Source organism: Hemitrygon akajei, chromosome 11 (genome assembly GCF_048418815.1).
Source record: "Hemitrygon akajei chromosome 11, sHemAka1.3, whole genome shotgun sequence".
NCBI classification, from domain to species: Eukaryota; Metazoa; Chordata; class Chondrichthyes; order Myliobatiformes; family Dasyatidae; genus Hemitrygon; species Hemitrygon akajei.
In genome coordinates this window covers 164,963,877-164,987,420 of record NC_133134.1, presented here as the reverse complement: position 1 = coordinate 164,987,420, position 23,544 = coordinate 164,963,877, and the positions used below count along the sequence as shown (strand labels likewise).

General features: G+C 44.8%; 1 protein-coding gene across 5 annotated transcripts in view; it reads right to left on the bottom strand.

Annotated features, from left to right (window-relative positions):
• Window positions 1–7,129: 7,129 nt before the first annotated feature.
• rbpjl (recombination signal binding protein for immunoglobulin kappa J region-like) overlaps window positions 7,130–23,544 on the bottom strand; it is a 70,374-nt gene continuing 53,959 nt past the window's right edge. For 4 of the 5 annotated variants that reach the window (XM_073062166.1, XM_073062165.1, XM_073062163.1 and 1 more), the window contains 4 exons: window positions 20,978–21,118; window positions 17,550–17,705; window positions 13,785–13,888; window positions 7,130–10,381 (listed from right to left, as the gene is read on the bottom strand). In XM_073062166.1, the coding sequence (XP_072918267.1) occupies window positions 10,108–10,381; window positions 13,785–13,888; window positions 17,550–17,705; window positions 20,978–21,118 (675 nt within the window). In that variant the 3' untranslated portion in view covers window positions 7,130–10,107. The remainder of the gene's footprint in view (window positions 10,382–13,784; window positions 13,889–17,549; window positions 17,706–20,977; window positions 21,119–23,544) is intronic. The other variant, XM_073062162.1, reaches the window with a different exon arrangement.

Sequence of the window (23,544 nt, the reverse complement as noted above, 5' to 3'; positions counted from 1 at the left end):
ATCAATGCCTTGTATAATTTTAACATTACATCCCAACTCCTATACTCAATGCTCTGATTTATAAAGGCCAGCATACCAAAAGCTTTCTATCCCTATCCACATGAGATTCCGCCTTCAGGGAACTATCCGCCATTATTTCTGGATCGCTAGATCACACCTCCACCACCTTCATCTTAAAAACAGGCACCCCGCAGGGCTGTGTGCTGAGCCCTATGCTCTACACACTCTTCACACATGACTGCACCCCCAACTCCATAATTAAATTTGCCGACATACCACAGTGGTTGGCCTGATCTCGGACGAGGATGAAACAGCCTACAGGCTCGAGGTAGATCATCTGACGGAGTGGTGTAAGGACAATGACCTGGTCCTTAACACTTCTAAATCAAAAGAGATGATCATTGACTTCGGGAGATCAAAGGACAGAGTACACACCCCCCTCCATATACATGGAGAGGTAGTGGAAAGTGTGGAAACCCTAAAGTTCCTTGGAGTTATGTTGTCAAAGCAGCTGACATGGACCACCAACACCTCGCTACTTGTAAAAAAGGCACAACAAAGACTCTTCTTCCTCAGAAAGCTGAAACAGGCCAAACTCCCACAAAAGCTGTTGCTTAACTTCTACAGAAGCACAATTGAAACCATCCTGACCAACAGCGCCACCGTGTGGTCTGCCAGCTGCACAGCGGCTGAGCGACAAGACCTGCATCTTGTGATGTGGCCCAGCGAATTGTCAGGATGGAGCTCCCAGGACTGGACACCATCTATTCCAGCAGACTCAGGAGGAAAGCGATCAGCATAACCAGGGACACCACACACCCCAGCCACTCCCTGTTTGACCCGCTTCTGTCCAGCAAAAGTTTCAGGACACTAAAAGCCAGAACAAATAGACTGAGGAACAGCTTCTACCCCAGAGTTGTGGCCTCCATCACACCACTCCCACAGAACCATGACTGAAACTGTGAGCACACACAAGGACTCAAATACTCGCACTAACGGCACTTTGTGCATTACTGTGATATTCTGGTGCTGCTGTAACTTATTTTCTGCTACTTATCTACTTAATACCATTTTTTCTATCACTGTCTTGTTTTTATCTACCGCTTTGTTTGATTGCCCGAGAGGAAGCCAAACAGAGTTTCATTGTACCTATGCATAATGACAATAAAGATCATTCAATTCAATTCAACTCTGTTCTACTGCATTCCTCAATGCCCTACCATTTACCATGTATGTCCTATTTTAATTATTCCTACCAAAATGCAGCACCTCACATTTATCAGCATTAAACTCCATCTGCCATCACTCAGCCCACTCTTCTAACTGGCCTAAATCTCTCTGCAAGCTTTGAAAATCTACTTCATTATCCACAACACCACCTACCTTAGTATCATCTGCATACTTACTAATCCAATTTACCACCCCATCATCCAGATCATTAATGTATATGACAGACAACATTGGACCCAGTACAGATCCCTGAGGCACACCACTAGTCACCGGCCTCCAACCTGACAAACAGTTATCCACCACTACTCTCTGGCATTTCCCAGTAGATTAATTTTAAAATGCAGCCATGAACAATAGTTTTCTGGAGCTGTGGACACCGGTTAGTTGAAAACCAGACAGTGCTGATTAACATTCATTTTGGGTGCGAAGAAGGAGATGTGAAAATTATATGTAATTCAGGGGAAGCATTGTAGATACATTGTAACTATAGAATTGTCCGTTGATCTTTAGCATATGAAATGCTCTGTAATATTGGTTCGAACAGGCCTCTAATTCTGAGAATGTCTCATTTTGTTGAATAAAACACTTCTGTATTCACTTGCTTTAGTGCCTCTCCAGTGACTGTGTTCATGTTACAACAAGATTAAATGATAAACTGACTTATCAGATGCATGAAGGTACATTTTTTCCCATGAGTTTTTCACAAGAGGCATACTTTAAGCTGGTGTTTGGGGGAAAGTATAGGGAAGGTGTTCAAAGTGGGTTTTTTTGCACAGAAAGTGGTGTATACATGGAACGTGCTACTAGGAGTGGTAGCGGAGGCAGATAGCTTAGGGACATTCCAGAAATACTTAAGAGGTGTAAAGGCTGAAAAAAAAGGAGGGATACGTGAGAGGAAAGGGTTAGTTTGATCTTAGAGTAGATTAAAGCGTTGGTACAATATCGTACACTGAAGGACCTGTACAGTGCCACACTGTTCTATGTTCTACGTGCAGTAAAAAAATGTCGTTTTGCATGCTGTTCATACAGAAAACATCACATCAACACATCGGGGGAACGTGAGGGAAAGGCAGTGCAGAATGCAGTGTTGCAGAGAAAGTTTCGTGCAGGCAGTCAACAAGGTACAAGGTCAAGACGAGGTCAATTGCAAGGTCAAATGTCGATCTTATCACACTAGGGGGCAATTCAATAATTTTACAACGGTGTGATAGAAGTTGTCCTTGAGCCTGGTGGTTTTTGTATCTTACTGGCTTTTGTACCTCCTGCCCAGTGGGAGAGAGGAGATGAGAGACTGTCTGGGGTGGGAAGGGTCTTTGATTATGTTGACTGATTAACCAAGGCAGCGAGGTCAGGGACCATGGGGGGGTGGGGTGGTTGCTGGTTAAAGATGATATTTCACTATGAGTCTGGGGAGGGAGCAGAGCCCAAGAAACAGCGACTGAGAAGCAAAATTCTCCTGCTCCAACACCTAGTTCCACTCAAACAAACACTGCTGCTGAGTGGGGTAAACAGTTCAAGCAAACCAAAGTTGCGGGGTCATTGGTATGCAGGGGGATTCCCAGAAAATTCCCCTCAAACAATCCTGAGCAATTTGTCATGAGCATTTTCTAGTAAATTTCTGAACATTCTTTCCTGGGAAACAAATACTGCAAAGACCAAGAGACAGATTAATAGGGTCAGATTTTTCTTCTTGGAACGGAGATTAAGTGGTAGATTAATAAAGGTTTTGATGGAATTACTTTCAGAAAACTACCAAGGATTCCATAGAACAGGTTAAATCTCCTGCCTGCCCCATCAAGCATTGACCTCTCAACCCACACCGCAAAATTAATTGACTTGTGGTTAACACGTCACTCTTCACAAAATGGGCGCTGTACACCCCTAACTTCCCACAGCGGCAGCGGGTGAGAAAATATGACAGCTGCCAGGAAGTGCGTGTGACAAACTGAGATGGTGAAAGAGTGCAAGCCGTTCATTCCTGAAGGAGTCATGGAGGACAGAAACAGGCCCTTTAGCCCGGCAACACTTTAGCCCGGTTCTTTAGCCAGGCTCTGACTCTTAATTTGTTCTTCCTTTCTAAAACTCTGTCATTGAAGAGTCCAATGTTGTTTGTCATCTATATTAATGATCTGGATGATAGTCTGGAAACTGGATCAGCAAATTGGCAGACGATACCAAGGTTGGGGGTGTAGTTGGGGGGGCACAGAAGACTATCAAAGCTTGCACCATGATCTGGACCAACTGGAAAAATGGGTTAAAAATGGCAGATGGAATTTAACACAGGCAAGTGTGAGCTTTTGCACTTCAGTAGGACCAGCCAGGGTAGATTTTACGTGGTGAGCAATAGGGCACTGAGCGCAGTCAAACAGAGGCATCTGGGAATACAAATCCGTAATTCATTGAAAGTGGCATCACAGGTAGATAGGGTCGTAAAGAAAGCTTTTGGCACATTAGCCTTCGTAATTCAATGTGCTGAGTACAGGAGATGGGATGTGATGTTGAAGTTGTACAAGACGTTGCTGAGGCCTAATTTGGAGTATTGTGTCCAGTTTTGGTCACCTACCGACAGGAAAGATGTAAGTAAGGTTGATAGAGTGCAAAAAAAAATTACAAGGATGTTGCTGGGACTTGAGGAGCTGAGTTATATGGATAGGTCGAACAGGTTAGGACTTCATTCCTTAGAATGCAGAAGATACACAAAATTGATAGAGATATACAAGATTATTAAGGGCATAAATAAGTTAAATGAAAGCAGGTTTTTTCCTCTGAGAACAACACACACAAAATGCTGGTGGAACACAACAGGCCAGGCAGCATCTATAGGGAGAAGCACTGTCGACGTTTCGGGCCGAGACCCTTCCTCAGGACCCTTCCTCGGAGGTTGGGTGAGATTACAACTTGAGGTCATGGGTTAAGAGTAAAAGGTGAAACGATTAAGGGGAACATGAGGGGAAACTTCTTCACTCAGAGGGTGGTGAGAGTGTGGAATGAGCTTCCAGATGGGGTGGCTTGAGTATCTCAAAAAACTGCTGATCTCCTGGGATTTTCACACACAATAGTCTCTAGAGTTTACAGAGAATGGTGCAAAAAACAAATAAAAACATCCTGTGAGCACCCGTTCTGTGGGTGAAAATACCTTGTTAATGAGAAAGATCCGAGAATAGCCAGATTGGTTCAAGTTGACAGGAAGGCAACAGTAACTCATAACCACGTGTTACTACAGTGGTGTGCAGAGAGGCATCTCTGAATGCACAACACGTCGAACTTTGAAGTGGATGGGCTGCAGCAACAGAAACCACAAACATACACTCAGTGGCCAGTGGATTAGGTTCAGGGGGAGTCTAATCATGTGGCCACTGAAAGTACATCGTTCCTGACAGGTCGAGACAGGCAGCCATGTTGTTTACTCTCTGCTAACACGGAGCTGCACAGCTCCTGGTTGACTCCAGTGTGTTTGTTCACAGTGCGGACGGGTTTGGTATGTGACTGCAGGTAGCGTGCAGAAATTGATGCTGAGGTACTATTGGGGAAAACCCCAGTGGTGCAGTAGTCGGACAAAATATTTAATCTCAACATTCCTTAACCAAATAGAATAACACCCTGTGGCGTCTCCAAAATGAAGCGGGAGGTGCTGAGCACAACACCCTGGGTGCCAGCTAGTCTGCATTGTGTTTCATTCCTTTTCCAAAGGAGGCTTATTCAGTGATGACTGTATTACAGTGTTACCATACACACTGCTTACAGTTTCAAATTCAATATTTATTTATTCGGATAAATAAGATCGCGGAATAGGCCCTTCCAGCCCTTCAAAACGTGCTGCCCAGCAATCCCCTGATTTAATCCTAACCTGATCATGGGAGAATTTACAATGATTAATTAACCTAACAACTGGTACGTCTTTGGACTGTGGGAGGAAACCGGAGCACCGGGAGGAAACCCACACAATCACAGGGAGAACGTAAAAACTCCTTGCAGACAGCGGGAATTGAACCCAGGTCACCTGCACTGCAAAGCGTTGCGCTAACCACTACACTACCGTGCCGCCACGCGGTCACCCCATCCCAGAATGCACCGGTCCCAGAAATGCTCCCTTATACCCGCGGGCATGGCATGCAGAAGCCAGAAGTCCCACACGACCATATTCAAGAACAACTGCTCTTGGCAACCATTCAGTTCCTGAACCAACTGACACAATCCTGATCACTACAGTTTAGCAACAAGACAACGGCTCCGATCACTTTACACTAAAGTGGACTTTGTGTTTCTCTAATTGTGTTCATTCTCGTAAAAATTGTTTCATTTATTTTTCTTGAGAATGCTAATTTATTGATTACTGATTGATTTGGTTTGGCACAGCAAAGGGCCTGTTCCCGAGCTGTACTGCTCCATGTCCAAAACACAAGAGATTCTCCAGATGCTGAAAACCCAGAGCAACACACACAAAATGCTGGGGAAAGTCAGCAGGTCCGTGGAAATGAATAAACAGTCAATTTTTCAGGCTGAAACCCTTCTTCAGGACTGCCATGTTTGATGTGTGTTTGATTTCGATATCTGAGAGTATTTTGGATAAGTACACGGATGGGAGGGGTATGGAGGGCTATTGTCCGGGTGCAGGTTGATGGGACTGGGTAGAGTAACAGTTCAGCATGTAGTAGATGGGCTGAAGGGCCCGTTTCGGTGCTGCAGTTCTCTATGACTCTAATGCTGCTTATCTGATGCCATGTGGCTCTAAAACTGATGTAAGCTTTTCATTTCACTTCTGCACATACGTACTTGCAATTACAATAAACATTTTGACCTTGACATAGAAATGGGTAAAATTGTAACATCTTAAAGGAATTTTGACAAGTATATCGATAGGAAGTATTCAGAAGGGCGTGGGACAAACACCTCAAATGGCACCAGGTCAGATGGGCACCTTGGTCAGTATGGATGAGTTGGACCAGAGGGGCTGTATGACTCTTTGACAGCAGAACTGGTCATCCAGTCCTCTCATCCCATTTGGTGGGATGGAGGTGTTGGATGTAGGATGGGTGCCCATGTCAACCAACGATAGATGTGTGAAGAAGCCACTGGGAAACCATCCAAACAGCTTTCATTCCCTCACTACCCAGGAACACATGAGAGACATGCTATGGAGTGTCCAGGCACAATCGTCCCAGCAACTGGAGTCAGGCCAGGGTCTTTGCTAGCCCTCCACGTTGGCATGGCTTTCAGAATTAGCAACAATCACAACTGACCCAGGACCATCAATCCCGTGTGACAATAGCACCAGTGATCAGAAAATCGGGTTTCAATTCTCATTGCTGTCCTTAAGGAGTTTGTACGTTCTCCCCTTGACCACGTGTTTCCTCAGGATGCTCCAGTTCCCTCCGACTGTCCAAAGATGTACTCTTCTCTGTTTTGCTTTTTACATTGCTGGCATTTAGGGCAATAATGAAGGTCCTGTAGGGTTCATTTTTGTTTCCATAACAGTTTTGCTTGACCAGTCAGGGTTGGCCTTGAGTTGAACCCCCAAACCTGAAGGACCCAGTAGGCCACTCTTTGCTAGGCCTGTTTGGCATGGGTGATCCTACCAAGAGCCAAAGCATGAAGTCCTGACTCCAGCCCGCATGACCCTCTGCGTCACTGAGGCACACAAGCCTCCAAACCCTATGGCGAGGTTGTGGTCCTCTTGAAGGAGAGACATACAGGTTAGGGTTAGTAAGTTCTGGGCATGCAATGCTGGTGCCAGAAGCGACACTTGCAGGCTACCTCCAGTACATCCTCGGATGGTGTGGGTCACTGACGCAAACAACACATTTCACTGTGTATGGCAAATAAAGCTCATCTGTCTTTTCTCTTTTGGACATGCTGGACCCATTCAAATGGCTACAAATACAACCAGACCTGTCCCAAGCAAGCAATAAACGCCAGGTTTATTCTTTGACATCAACGTACAGAAAAATCTCAGCAATCACACACATCCCACAGAACGAAAGATGATTTTTTTTCCATTGATTTTTCCAGGTAGGATTTGCACTTAATGACAGCTGGTTACTCTGCTGGGGAAGGAGGAGCCATGTTCTACACACGCACATTCCAATACTACCGCCTTCCACTGGTGAATGCTTAGGGTTAACCCTTTACAGACTGAGGGGGAGGGTAAATGAAGGGCCACCCTGAGGGAACTGGATGCAAAGACACAAAAACGGTCCCTCTTGGTAAAGCGACTCTTCACCTGTAAGTCTGTTGGGGTCATCTATTGTATTCACTGGGGCCCCCTTTCCATTGGTGGGACCTGAAGCAGATTGGGGGACTGCTTCGTTGAGCACATTCGCTGTCTGTTGCAAAAGCAGGATTTCCCAGTGGCCGCCCGTTTCAATTTGACTTCCTATTCCCATTCCATGTCTGTCCATGGCCTCCTCTACTGCCACAAAGAGGCCACACTCAGGTTGGAGGAGCAACACCACATATTCTGTCTTGGCAGGCTCCAACATGATGGGATGAACATCAATTTCCCTAACTTCCAGTAAGTTCACCCCCTCTTACCCCTTCTCCTCACACACTCATTATCTCCTCTTGTTCCCCCCCCCTCTTCACATGCTCATTATCTCCCTTTTCTTCTCCACTTTCTTCCCTTTCTCCCATAGTCTACTCCTATCAGATTCCTTCTTCCCCAGCCCAACAACTGTCTCCACCTATCATCTTCCAGCTTCTCAATTCACCCCCCTCCTCCACCCACATGCCTTCCCCCTCACCTGGTCTCACCCATCACCTGCCAAGTTGTGCCCCCTCCCCCTCCCCTAAGTTTCTTATTCTGGCTTCTGTCCCCCTCCTTTCTAGTCCTGATACAGGGTCTCGCCCTGAACCGTTGACTTTTTAATTCACCACCATAGACGCTGCCTGACTAGCTGAGTTCCTCCAGCGCCTTGTGAGGCTGTAAATGCATAGGATTGAAAATTGATCACACATAAATGATTGGGGCATCATTCCATTTCAGTCAACCTGCTCCGGCCACTATTAATTTTTTCTTGTCCCTCTGACTTGCCCTGTTCCCCCTACACCCGCGCATCCCCAGCCTCCAAATCATTTCTTTCTTTCCCCTCCTCCCATTCCACCTGCCAGTAGGGTCTGTAGTGTGTGGATTCTTCTGTGTTCTAGGGAATGTGATTGAATGTTGGGGATCCCCAATTATCAAGTTACAGTACAGTATACAGACCCTTTAAGGACAAAACATTTCGAACTGTTCTGTCACCAAGAATTAATGCCAAAACACAGAAAAAAGAGGGGGATGGGAGGGGGGTTGGGAGGGGGGTCAGGTAGGGGTGCCAGAAGAGGGTCAAGTCCTCCCCACCATAGAGCACATCTACACGGAGTGTTGTCACTCCATCATTAGAAACCCTCACCACCTAGTCCATGCTCTCTTCTCGCTGCTGCTCTCAGGAAAAAGGTAAAGGAGCCTCAGGACTCACACCTCAGGAACAGTTATTACCCGTCTACCATCAGGCTCCTGAACAAAAGGGGATAACTTCACGCAACTTCACTTGCCCTCTCACTTAACTGTTCCCACAAGCTATGGACTCACTTTCAATGGCTCTTCATCCAATGTTCCCAATATTTATTGCTTATTTATAATTATCATTTTTTTTTCTTTTTGTATTTGCACAGTTCGTTGTCCTTCGCACATTGGCCGTTTGTCTGTGCCGTTGGGCGTGGTCTTTCATTGATTACATGATGGTTCTTGGATTCACAGAGTATGCCTGCAAGACAATGGGTTGTATGTGGTGACATGTGTGTACAGTACTTGGATAACAAATTTACTTCGAACATCGAAGAGGATCTCTGAAAGGTGCGTAGATGTGAGAGTAGGGGAGAACAGAGACCTGCAAGACTGTTCAGGCTCGATGTGCTTCTGGACATAAGGAAGGAATTGAGGCACTGGCCCATGGTGGGGTGGGGGTGCGGTTGGGGGTTTGGGGTTAGTAGTATGGATAAAATTTAAACATAAAGCTAAGCTGTGTACATTTCTGGTCACCTAGCTACAGGAAAGATTCTAATAGTATTGAAAGAATTCAGAGAAAACTTACAAGAACGTTGCTTGGACGCAGTCCTGAGTTATAGGGAAAGGTTGAATAGGTTAAGACTTTATTGCCTGGAGCACAGGAAAATGAGGGGAGATTTGACAGAGGTACACTATGGTGAATGGTCGTATGAGCAGCTGGTGTATATCACAAGTCCTAGTTATACGACCACTGACACCAGGCAGACAATCTCTGAGGAGTATTGATAATGGCTGGGGTCACCCGTCTTGTAAAGACACTGACCAGAAGAAGGCAATGGCAAACCACTTCTGTAGAAAAATTTGCCAAGAACAGTCATGTTTGTCCATGTCATACAACACGGCACTTGATGATGACACAAAATTATGAGGCGTATAGATAGGGTAAATGCAAACAGGCTTTTCCCAATGAGATTGGGTGAGACTAGAACTGGCGGTCATAGGTTAAGGGTGAAAGGTGAAATGTTTAAGAGAACCTGAGGAGGAATTTCCTCACGCAGAGGGTGCTGAGATTGTGGAATGAGCTGCCAGTGCAAGTGTGGATCCAGGTTTGATTGCAACATTTAAGAGAAGTTTGGATAGGTACATAGATATGAGGGGCATGGAGGGCTACGGTCCAGGTAGAGGTCAATGGGAATGGACAGAATAACAGTTTGGCACAGACTAGATGGGCCAAAGGGCCTGTGTCTGTACTATAGTGTTCTATGAATTTAACTTTAAGAATGTGTTGTCTGACTAGGGACCGATACAAGTCAGGAAACTCAGAGTGACAGATACAGGACATTAGCTTGACCCGGGATACCATACAATGGAAGGAGACCTTGGCTTTTCCCCTCTTAGCTCTGCATGAAGAGGTGGAAGTTGGTGCGAGTGAACTCCTGATGGATAGTGTTGAGGAAGTTGTCGGAGTCTTCGGGGATCTCCCGCACCACCCTCTGGCCGGGAAAGCAGCTCTGCTCAGGGGTGTAGGTGAAGGAGAAGACGCTGGAGAAGATGAGTCCGTCGCTCCTCATCAGGAAGAGGGGTGCCGTGATGGGCTGACGAAGCCAACGCCACTCGCTGCTGTACGAGCTGATATCGGGCACCACACACAGGAGGGACTTGGGGTTTCTGTGAAGACAAGATGCTGATTTCAGTTCCGCTCTTCACTCTTCCACACCCACACTCCCTTGTGTCAAGATTCAAGTTTATTTGTCATGAGCACATTGAAACAACTATTTTATTTCAGAGATACAGCGCGGAACAGGCTCTTCCAGCCCACCCAGCAATCTAATCACAAACAAAAGAGAAAATCCGCAGATGCTGGAACTCCGAGTAACACACGCAAAATGCTGGAGGAACTCAGCAGGCCAGGCAGCATCTAGGAGAAGAGCACATTCAACATTTCGAGCCAAAACCCTTCGGCAATCCACCAAATTAACCACAAAATTTACAATGACTGATTAACCAATTTACTGGTACGTCTTTGGACTGTGGGAAGAAACCGTAGCATCTGGAGGAAATTCACACATTTGCGGTTTAGGACGGCTACCACCCTAGTAGTTAGCACAACACTTTACAGTACCAGCAACCTAGGTTCATTCGCCATTATCTGTAAGGAGTTTGTATGTTCTTCCCATGACCATGTGGGTTTCCTCTGGGTGCTCCGGTTTCATCTCGCAGTCTATAGACATCCGGCTAGCAGGTTAATTGGTCATTGTAAATTGTCCTATGATTAGACTGGGGTTAGATCGGAGGTCGAAGGGCTGAAAAATAGAACTCCCTCCGGAGAGCACCGCAATTGATTTCTGAACTCTAACACCCCAAGCTGTAATAGCATCAGGCTAATTGCTATGTTACCGCGGTGTCTCATTATTCTCTGAATTAAATTCCCTGGGAGCCCCACGTGTAACATCTAGTTCCCTGACCAGGGATCGAAACCTGGGACAGAACGCTGAGAGTGCCAAATCCTAACCACTAGAACACCAGGTTTCAGTCCCTTTCCTTCCTTCCATCCCATGGTTCCCCATTGGGTCAGCTTGAGGTCATTTCCTGGACTCCATCTAAACTTCTGACACTTCTAAGTTGCTGTCTTTTCTTTAAATTTGTTGTGGGCTTACATATGCAATCATAGAAATATACATTATGCAAATAGTGGGAGAATTCTACAAATATACTGGCCCACTTTACCACACTAACATCCAGATTTTTGATATACAGTAGATGACAAACAACAACAGACCCAGCACCAATCCCTGTGGCACTCGTCCTTTTCTCCTTGGAGTGACGGAGGATGAGAGGTGACCTGATAGAGGTGTACAAGATCATGAGAGGCATTGATCGTGTGGATAGTCAGAGGCTTTTTCCCAGGGCTGAAATGATTGCCACAAGAGGACACAGGTTAAGGTGCTGGGGAGCAGGTACAGAGGAGATGTCAGGGGTAAGTTTTTTACTCTGAGAGTGGTGAGTGTGTGGAATGGGCTGCCGGCAAAGGTGGTGAAGGCGGATACGATAGAGTCCTTTAAGAGACTTTTGGATAGGTACATGGAGCTTAGTAAAATAGAGTCGACTATACTTCCTTAGAAGGTTGGCGTCATTCAATGTCTGTAGTGAGATGCTGAAGATGTTCTATAGGTCAGTTGTGGAGAGCGCCCTCTTCTTTGTGGTGGTGTGTTGGGGAGGAAGCATTAAGAAGAGAGACGCCTCACGTCTTAATAAGCTGGTAAGGAAGGCGGGCTCTGTCGTGGGCAAAGTGCTGGAGAGTTTAACATCGGTAGCTGAGCGAAGGGCGCTGAGTAGGCTACGGTCAATTATGGAAAACTCTGAACATCCTCAACATAGCACCATCCAGAGACAGAGAAGCAGTTTCAGCGACAGGTTACTATTGATGCAATGCTCCTCAGACAGGATGAAGAGGTCAATACTCCCCAATGCCATTAGGCTTTACAATTCAACCGCCAGGACTTAAGAACTTTGTAAAAGCTATTATTAATGCTTTTTGAGAGAGTGATTTAGATGCATATCATATTTTTTACTGAGTTAAGTATTGTATGTAATTAGTTTTGCTACACCAAGTGTATGGGACATTGGAAAAAAAAAGTTGAATTTCCCCATGGGGATGAATAAAGTATCTATCTATCTATCTATCTAGAGGGCTATAGGTAAGCCTAGTAATTTCTAAGGTAGGGACATGTTCAGCACAACTTTGTGGGCTGAATGGCCTGTATTGTGTTGTAGGTTTTCTACGTTTCTGTGTTTCTAGGCCTCCAGTCAGAGAGGCAAACATCTCTACAGCTCTCTCGCTATCCCCCTTAGAATACTTGCCAATAATTCACTACTGTTGTTGGGATCACTGACTTAGATAGAGTGGATATGGTGACAAGTTTTGGAAGAGTGGAAAGTCTAGGACCGGGGGCACAGTCTCAGAACAAAAGGGCATCTCTTTCAAGCAGAGACGAGGAGGAATTTCTTTAGCCAGATGGTGGTGAATTTGTAGAGTTTGTTGCCACAGGTGGCCAAGTCATTCGGTATATTTAAAGCAGAGGTTGATAGCTTCATGATTAGTAAGAGCATCAAAGGTTACAGGGAGAAGACAGTAGAACGGGGTCGAGAGGGATAATAAATCAGCGATGATGGAATGGCAGAGCAGACTCAATGGGCTGAATGGCCTAAGTCTGCTCCTATTTCCTATGGTCTTATGGAAACAGACAATTTGTCCAAAGTGCCAGACTAAGCTGAGTCTCAGTTGCCGGCAGTTAACACTTACCCGTCTAAGCCTTTCCCATCCACGAACCTGTCCAAATGGCTTCCAAGTGTTGTAATTGTACCCGCCTCTACCACTTCCTCTGGCAGCTCGTTCCATATACCCACCACCCTCTGTGTGAAAAACCTGCTCCTCAAAGCTTTCCCCTTTAACTCTTTCCCCTCTCATCTTAAATTGGATGGCAGAGGGGAAGAAGCTGCTCCTGAAGGCACACACTCAACGATTCAGGAACAGCTTCTTCCCCTCTGCCATCCAATTTCTAGATGGACATTGAACCCATGACCACTACCTCACTACTTTTCTATTTCTATTCTTGCACTACTTATTTAACTATTTAACATATGTATATTTACTATAATTCATGTTTTCTCTCTATTAATATGCATTGCAATGTACTGCTGTAGCAAAGACAACAAATTTCATGGCAGTTGCCAGTGATACTAAACGAGATTCAGATTCTGAAACCACCCTTCCAGTATCGGACTCTGCTTCTCTGGGTAAAAGACTGTGACCATCCACCAGGGCTGTGAGCCGTGAAATTAACTACATACTTTTCAATTACATTTAATCTCCCGGCGAGCGACCCCTCGCGCTTGCCTGGGTTAAACTCTGCTATTTCTCTGCCTGCACCTCCAACTAGATCCTGCCGTGTTCTTTTGCAATCTTAAGATCGGCTCTATTTGTCACATTAACATCGAATTTTGAATCGTACAATGACATGCATCACTTGCAACAAATCAGATCAGCGCAGGTTTCTAACATCTTGGTTACCTGTACATTGTCTCAGCCTCCACGTCACCAAACCACACTTTCAGGTCGGGGCTGAAGCTCTCTCCTTGGAGTTCTAACGTTGCCACGTCACCTCCTCCATTCAGCTTGGGAAGCAAGAACAAACTCTGTCAGGTTACTAACACCCAAGAGAAGTCAGTCAGTGACCCAGACTCACACAAATGAGAGCCCTCTCTCCTCCCTCTTCCATAGTGAGGATGGCTGTGAAGACCAGGTGAAACCAGAAGTGAGATGAGCAGATCTTTCACACTGGGGTCAAGAGCACCAAGAGAACAAGGGATTAAGTAATGAGACCTTTAGAACCTCACCAGTTTTCTAATCACAGAAACACTGGCCAATCGTTGCCCTTCACCTTGGAGGCAACTTTGGATCCAATATACTACGTTCCTTTGAAGATTGTGGGCTTCTAACTTTTGATCATACTGCCAGGTGGGGCCTTGTCAAAAACTATGCTAGAATCTATGTAAATTCCATCAAACACCCTCCCTCCTTGTTACTGCCTCAAAAATTCAATACAGCATTCACTTGTAAAGGGGGTTTCTTCTTTTTCTTTGTTACTGCGTATGTTAATCAAAATGGCTTCTTTGTTTTGTTAAAAGTAGGAATGTTTCTTTGTTGCGAGAGAGTGCTGGAAGCTTGTTTGGGTTAAAATTTACTGATAACGAGAATTGTATTCCTTTGTTAACCAATTGGGATTATTGTTGTTCTTTCTTCTGAGTCTGTAAGCTATTGTTGGCGGGCTTTTGGGGAGATCGGCGCGAGGGGGTGAGAGAGAGAGGACACAATGCTGTAAACTGGGTGAGGAACGGACCCCAAGCGGGGGTCCAAGGCCAGGAGGTACCCTGAGGAGAGGAGACAAAGATAGATGTGCTTGGTTGACCACTTCGAGTGGTCCTGAGCTGTGAGTCGAGGAGTTCGGAGGGGATCGAATGGTGGCCAGAAGACTTCAGTAATTGAGCTCCAACGGTTGTGCACGAAGTGGTTTGGACTTTGATACATTTGGCGCCTTTTCTTTATTTTCTTTTCCTTCATATATACTGTATCGTTATTAATCACTTAGTTATAGTAATCTTTATAAATTGTAATCATTTAATCGCATATGGTGTACTGTCTGTTTTTGGGTGAGGCGGGGACATCACGCAGCATCCACACAAGCTGATTACCTAGTTTGGCGGGGCCGAAGGCTGCTCCCCCTAGACGAGAACGAGCTGAGCGAGCCTGAGGCGACCCAGGGGGTTACACACTTAACAATGGACAGAGGGGGAGCTGTGTGGCCTCGGTTGTATTGAGGACTAGGCCTCAAGCCACAGTGCTGCCTGTTTACAGCCACCCAGGAGAAAGGCATCAGAACCAGTTGCACTCCACTAGAGTTGGTGTGGAGCGATGTCCAAACTGGATTCGTTGCTGGCACCCCATTGATCGCTCAGCAGAAGACAAGCTGCATCATTTTCAAATGCAGGTTTCTCCAACATTCATAGACTCCGAGTCTGGGACTATATTTTTTGTGTGACTATATTTTATTCATATGTTATATATGCCTCCTATCTCATATGTGCCTTGAGCTGTGTGTGACTGATGTGTGCATTTGCACCTTGGCCCAGGAATAATGCTGCTTCATTTGGCTGTATTCATGTATGGTTGAGTGAATTGAATTGAATTGATTTTATTTCTTACATCCTTCACATACATGAGGAGCAAAAATCTTTACGTTACGTCTCTGTCTAAATGTGCAATGTGCAATCATAGTAATTTATAATAAATAGAACAGTCAATGTAACATAGAGTACACTCAAATCAACGTGAGTTCATCAGTCTGATGGCCTGGTGGAAGAAGCTGTCCCGGAGCCTGTTGGTCCTGGCTTTTATGCTGCGGGACCGTTTCCCGGGTTGTAGCAGCTGGAACAGTTTGTGGTTGGGGTGACTCAGGTCCCCAATGATCCTCTGGGCCCTTTTTACACACCTGTCCTTGTAAATGTCCTGAATCATTGGAAGTTCACAACTACAGATGCACTGGGCTGTCCGCACCACTCTCTGCAGAGTCCTGCGATTGAGGGAGGTACAGTTCCCATACCGGACAGTGATGCAGCCAGTCAGGATGCTCTCAATTGTGTCCCTGTAGAAAGTTCTTAGGATTTAGGGGCCCATATCAAACTTCCTCAACTGTCTGAGGTGAAAGAGGCGCTGTTGTGCCTTTTAACTCCATTTAACTAATTACGTGAGTTCTAAAATCAATTGGCTGCACCATTGGTGATTTGGTGTGTCATATTAAAGGGGGTGAACACTTATGCAATCAATTATTTTACATTTTAAATTTGTAATTAATTTAGATCACTTTGTGGAGATCTGTTTTCACTTTGACATGAACGAGCCTTTTTCTGTTGATCAGTGTCAAAAGAAGCCAAATTAAATCCACTGTGATTCACTGTTGTAAAACAATAAAACATGAAAACTTCCAAGGGGTGGGGTAAATACTTTTTGTAGGCACTGTATGCCCCTTGTAATTATATAAACTTCAATCAGGTCTCTTCTCAGCCTCCATCACTCCAGGGAAAACAACCTAAGTTTCTCCAACCTCACCTTACAGCATGTCCCTCTAATCCAGAGAGCATCCAGGTAATACACACAAAATTCTGGACAAACACAGCAGGTCAGGCAGCATCTATGGAGTGGAATGAACAGTCGATGTTTTGGGCCAAGACCCTTTATCAGGACCTGTTGAACTCCTGTCTCGAATCAACCTCCAATCCCGGGGCTAATTGACCTGGGGAGGTGGTCATCAGCCCTCACCCACCAACTCAGTCACTGACCATGAAGATCACTGGTCTAGATCTAAGCACTTGCCAACCCAACGTCCTTCCATGGGAATCACTGACCTTCTACTGCAGAATGTTCTGACCCAGTCTCGGGCTCCTACCCAATTCTTCATTTACAGCCCCTGACCTCTAAATCCCCTCATGCCTGTCCTTAAACCCTAACCTGTCCCCTTACTCACCTGTGCTACCCCCAGAAACCATCCCTACGAACCTAAAATCAACCAATTCTGAGTCTCGACCTCAATGCACTGTGCCGCCTTGACCTGAACAATGGTGTGTCTATAATACTCTGGTAAACCTCTTCTGCACCCTCTCCAAAGCCACCACATCCTCCCTGTAGTGGGCTGACCAGAAACGCACACAAAGTTTTACAGAACAGCTCCGTGACTTCCCGATTATTCTGCTCACTGCACGGACTAATGAAGGTAGGCGTGCCTAATGACTTCTCCACCCCCCTATCTAATTGTGCGGCCTCTTTCAGGGAGATGTGGACATAGATTCCATTACCCGTCGGTACAGTGGTGCTGGACTGAGATGGTCCATTTGCAGAGGTGATAGTAAATCCTTGTAAGATCTAGGTCGAGGGCAAAAACTCAGAATACAGCGACATCCCAATAGAACAGAGATGAGACGGAATTTTTTTAGTCAGAGGGTGGTAAATCTGTGGAATTAATTGCCACAGATGGCTGTGGAGGCCAAGTCAATGGGTATATTTAAAGCAGAAGTTGATAGATTCTTGATTAGAAAGGGCAACTAACGTTACAGCGAGAAGGCAGGAGAATAGGGTTGAGAGGGATAATAAATCAGCCGTGATGGAACGGCGGAGCAGACTCGATGGGCTGAATGGCCTAATTCTGCTCCTACGTTACGGCCCAATAATTCAGCATGGAAATCGGCCCTTCGGCCCAACTCAACAATGCTGGGAAGATCTTACCTCAAGACTGCTGATAACAGGAACAGGAGTGACAGGAGAGTGCAGGTGAGCGAGGCTCTCACTGAACGTGTACTCCACAGCCTCGGTACCAATAATTGTCCAACAGGCCCCATCAGTCAACACTTCCTTATTGGCTTCCTTGGAGCAAGGGATCGCCTTGAAGGATCACAACAAAAGATCCAATCATTCAGGGGACAAATACTTGTAGAGATTGCCATATATTCACCATTGATTCTTGCAATTATAAATTTATTCATAGTAAATAAACAATTTATAAACTTATTCTTAGTAATAAAGTCATAGACTCTTCGTACAGCCATAGAGTGCTGCAGTCCCATTGACTCTCACCCCGACCAATGTCCTCCATACCCCCAAACAAGAGAAAATCTGCAGATGCTGGAACCCTGAGCAACACACACAAAATGCTGGAGGAACTCAGCAGGTCAGGCAGCGTCTATGGAAAAGAGTAACCAGTCAACGTTTCGGGGCAAGACCCTTCATCAGGGCTGGAGAAGAAAGATGAGGAGTCAGAGTTAGTAGGTGGGGGGGAGGGGAGGAAGAAACACAAGGTGATAGGTGAAACCTGGAGGGAGGGAGGGGTACTCACATATCACCTTGTGTTTCTTCCTCCCACCTACTACTGACTCCTCATCTTTTTTTTCTCCAATTCTGATGAAATTGAAATGTTGACTGTTCTCTTTTCCACAGATGCTGCCAGGCCTGTCGAGTTCCCCTAGCATTTTATGTGAGCTGCCCTCCATATCCCTCCCACATACTGTGTTCCCCTATCCAAATTTCTCTTAATGTTATAATCAGCAGTTTAAGATGGCGTGCTGAATCTCAGTGACCTCTGTCTGGTGGCGAACAAAACAAGGAAAATAATTAAATACTTTGTTAATTATGCCTTTTTTTGGTAAATGGTTATCACCAGCGATAGTCTGCTACTTCCCTTAGGATGGAGGCAATTCGATGTGGGATAACCGAGGCAAGGCAAGGCAGCGGGCCCATTGCCCAGAGCCGGGAAGAGCCGAGGTTTGATCAATTGAGGTGCCGGGCCAAATCGGAGAGGTCGGGTACAGCCCACATCGAGGTGTCAGGGTCCAGGTCTCAGAATGTACCTGATGTTTGGACGACAGCTGAAGCGCTGGGCTCGACTGAAAAGGTCAGAGTGCCAGGGCCCGAGGCAAGGAACAGGCCGGTTCTGCCTGCCACTCCACGAGGTGTACTCGACTCTGCGCTGAATTACAGGTCTGGGGACAGACCCTATTTGTCGACTTCAGTTCCGAATGCTATTTGATTGTGTTTTACTGCTTACATGATTTGTTTTTCTCTCTCTCTCCCTGCACATTGGGTGTTGGATAGTCTTCATTATTTCTATGGGTCCTTTTGGGTTTCGTTGTTTGGTGGCTGCCTGTTAGGAGACCAATCTCGAGGTTGTAGCATGTGCATATACTTTGATAATAAATGTACTTTGAACCTTGAACATTGAACCTCCACCCCCACTGGCACCTCATTCCACACTTCCACCATATTCTGAGTGAAGATCCCCCTCAGGTTCCCTCCAAATATACAATTATTTATAAATAAATTAAACTAAAATTTACTCTCAATAAGCAATTTATTCATCTAGAGACATGCAAACTACTCTCACCATCATAGAACATGGGGATCCCAAACTCAAGTAAATGTGGACACAAGATTATATGGGTCGGCACAACATGGAGGGCTGAAGGGCCTGTACTGTGCTGTAGTGTTCTATGGTTCTATAGTTCTAAGATACAGTAGATGCTGGAATCTGGAGAGAAAAAGACAAAACTGCTGGAGGAACTGTGGAGGGATATAGACTGTCGATGCTTCTGGTCCTTACTTCATCTGGACTAATGACAGAAAGGAGATAGCCAGTATAAACAGGGGAGTAGAAGGAGGGAACCAAGAGCTGGGAGGTGATGGGTGGATCCAGGTGAGGAGAGGTGATGGGGAGGTGGAGGAGGGGAGAGTGGGAATGGCGATAGAGGCTGGGAGGTGATGGGTGGATCCGAGGGAGGAGGGAAGATAGGCAGATGGAGGAGGGGAGAGCAGGAATGGGAAGAGAAGCTGGGAGGTGATAGGTGGATCCGAGGGAGGAGGGAAGATAGGCAGATGGAGGAGGGGAGAGTGAGAATGGGGGCAGAGGCTGGGAGGTGATGGGTAGATCCAAGTGACAAAAAGCAGAATATAGTGGGATCATTAATGGGGTTTCACCAGTGAGAGGGACCTTGATGTTTGTGAGGACAACGCAATGTGCTGGAATGTCTCGGTGCTAAGGAGGAGGATGTGCTGAATAGGAAGGAGGAATATAGAACCAAATAAGGGAGGTGGGGAAGGCTGACACGAACAGTGCGGGGAGGAGTATATGATGATGGGCAGATTGAGTGGGTGGTGGAAAAGGTGAAATGTTCCCTTTCAGCAGGGAAATTAAATAGCGAATGCCGATAACTCACAATGGGTCAGGCAGCACCTACAGAAACAGAAAGGGAGTTCTCATTTCAGGTTGAAGACCTTTCACCAAAAGCATATTAGCTCAAAGAAGCTCCTGATAAAAGATTGTAAAATGATTAGAAGCAAAAACAGGGTAGAGAATCAGAATATTTCTCCCCCAGGGTAGAACTTTCAAATGATAAAGGACAGGCATTTAAGGTGCAAGGGGATAGTTTAAAAGAGATGCGGGCTGAAGGGCCTGATTCTGTGCTGTATCTCTCTACAAAACAACCTGTACCACAAACAACAAAATGGAACTCCAATGCACAAGACCGCAAGAGGCTGCAGAGAGATGGTGAGCTCATCCACTTCCATCACGGGTACAGCTCTCCCAAACATCAGGGACATCAGTAAGAGGTGGTGTAGATCTTAAAGGATCCCCACCATCCAGGCCATGTCCTCTTCTCATTGCTACCATTGGGCAGGAGGTGCAAGGGACTGAGACCTGTATGTCATGGTTCAACAACAGCCTCTTCCCCACTGCCATCAGTTTCCTGACCTGACCCGAGAAGCTCTAATTCTACCATATCCTCAACTTCCACTGATGTCGCTATATTTACTTTCGTTTATTTTGTTGTGTTAGTTGTGTTTAATTTATATTGTTTATGCAATTTGTGTTTATATTATACCATTCTGCTGCTTCAAACAGCTAATGCTTATGGTGTGTATAAGCTGAGTTCAAAGTTCAAATAAATTTATTATCGAAGTACATATATGTCATCACTGTCTTGCCGGCATTCACAGTAAATGCAAAGAAATATGGGTACGTGTGTCCATGACAATACACTTGAATTTGAACTTGAATGATATATTCTAGTTCAAATGATAAAGCTATGCTTTTCATCTTTGTATCTGGGCAATTGAACAGGCCGAAACACAGCAGAGGAAAAGCAGCTGATGGTCAAACGTACCTGGAACTGTATGATCTTTTCGTTGGAGAGGCACAAGTACATTCTGTTGGTTCCCTTGATGTGGAAGGCGCACTTGTGGAGTTGAGAAACAGGCTCATCGATATCCAGCACTGCGTACTGCTTATACACCTTCCGAATGATCTGTCCACACAATTACCACAAGGAGAAACAAGGTTACCTCACCGTTTCCCAGACATGTCAACTGGTGACCCAATAGCACAAGTACAGTCATTTGTGGCTTTTGAATTTGGGCCAATTTGAAGTCAATGGTCTCTGCCTCATGATCTGGAGGCAACAAAGTGCACCTCAGCAGCTGAAGAATTTACATAATTGAATAAGACCATAAAAACATTAAGACCATAAGATAAAGGAGCAGAATTAGGCCATTTGTCCCATTTAGTCTGCTCTTCATTTCACCAAGGCTGATCTATTTCACTTTCAGACCCAATCTCCTGCCTTCTCCCCATATTTCATGCCTTGATTAATCAATGAATCTATCAACCACTGCCTTAAATATACCCAATGATTTGATCTCCACGGTTGCCTGGGGCAATGAATTCTACAGATTCACCACTCTCAGGCTAAATAAATTCCCCTCATCTCCATTTTAAATGGGCACCCCTCTGTTCTGTGGCTGTGTCCTCTGGTCTTAGACTCTCCCATCATAGGAAACATCCTCTCCACATCCACTCTTTTGAGGCCTTTCAACATTCGATAGGTTTCAATGAGATTCCCTCCCATTCTTCTGAATTCTAGTGAGTACAGTCCCAGAGGCATCAAATGCTCTTCATATGATTAGCCTTTCAATCCCAGAATCATTTTCATAAACCCCCTTTGAACCCTCTCTAATTTCAACACATCCTTTCTTAGATAAAGGGCTCAAAACTGTTCACAATACTCCAAGTGAGGCCTCACCAGTGCTTTATATAAAGTCTCAACATTATATCCTTGCTTTTATATTCTAGTCTTCTTGAAATGAATGCTAACATTGCTTTTGCCTTCCTCACCACAGACTCAACCTGCAAATTAATAAATGTTGGATAAAGTGGTGAAGGCAGTGAAGCAACAAAATCCAGGAAAGAAAATCAAATGTCCTTGTCCATCGCACTCTGACCATGACTCTAGGCACAGAGTTGAGCTCTGAAATGACCCATAATAAATCACCGGGAAAGAGTGATCAAGATATAGTAATAATAACATTGGTGTACTATACTCACCCTATCTATTAACAACTAAATAACAACAACCACCGTTATCAAAATAAACCGAGGCGTTTTTCAGGGCGACTCCCTAAGCCCACTATGGTTTGTCTCGCTTTAAACCCACTCTCTAATTTACCGAATCTGGACAAAAATAGGGTATCAAATCAGAGACAACCAAATGAATTATAGCTTGACACATTCTTCTATACATGGATAACTTGAAATTATATGCTCCTTCATTAGTAAAGCTAAAGCAATTAATTCAAATAGTAGAACTATCTTTGAAGGATAAAAGCATGAACTTTGGACTAGATAATTGCAGAACATTAAACATAAAGAAAGGTGCAATGGAGCTAGTAGAATATACAAAAAGAGAAGCAGGATACAATACAACCAATGGATGAATATGAAACATACAAGTATCTGGGATATCAACAAGCAAAGAAGGTAGATCATAGTGCAATAAAGGGAAAATGTTCAACATAATTTACTTCAAGGATTAAGAAAATCTGCCAGAGCTCAAAAGTAAAAATATAACCAAAACAATAAACACTTCTGCTATACCCATATTGATGCCTTCATAATATCTTGGTCTGAAACCAATCCGAAAAATTTACAAAGAAAAATTTGAGAAAGCACTATGTATACTCAAATATACTTAGATTAACACTACCTGGGACAGAAGGAGGGAAGGAATAACAGACATAAAAAACTTATACAACAGTCAGAGAAAATTTCTAAGGATATGCTTCCATCAACGATAACAGTATTCAGCACTCTATATGAGCATATGCAATTCTGGTAAGAAGTACACACCAGTAAACTTAAAAGCAGACACAACCCAGAAAAATGAGGCAATTATCACTACAGAAGAAAAAGTTAGCCAAAGGAAGAGCATGACCCTCCATGGAAGCCATCCCCACAATCTGACAGACGTCGACAAGGAAGCGTGGAACACCTGGCTCAGAGTTGGAGACCTCTTTCTAGAAACAGAAAGGTTCCTTCTGGCAATGTAGGACCAGGTGGTTAACACAAAAAAATTATCAAAAATACATAACAGAAGATCAACAAATTCAAGATGATAAATGCAGAAAATGCCAAGAGAAACCAGAAAAAATCCAACACAGTGCAGGATCCTGTAGCGGTTTAACTCAATCTGATTTCTTACACAGGAACAATCAAGTTGCAAGCATCATTCGCCAAAATCTTGCTTTAAAATACAAACTCATAAGAGACATCAAACCTTGCTATAAATACAAACCTGATCTAGTTTTAGAGTCAGAGTACTATATATTTCATTACAACCAATCGATTATTACAAATAGGACAATACATAATATTACAGGATAAACAAACAAGAACAAC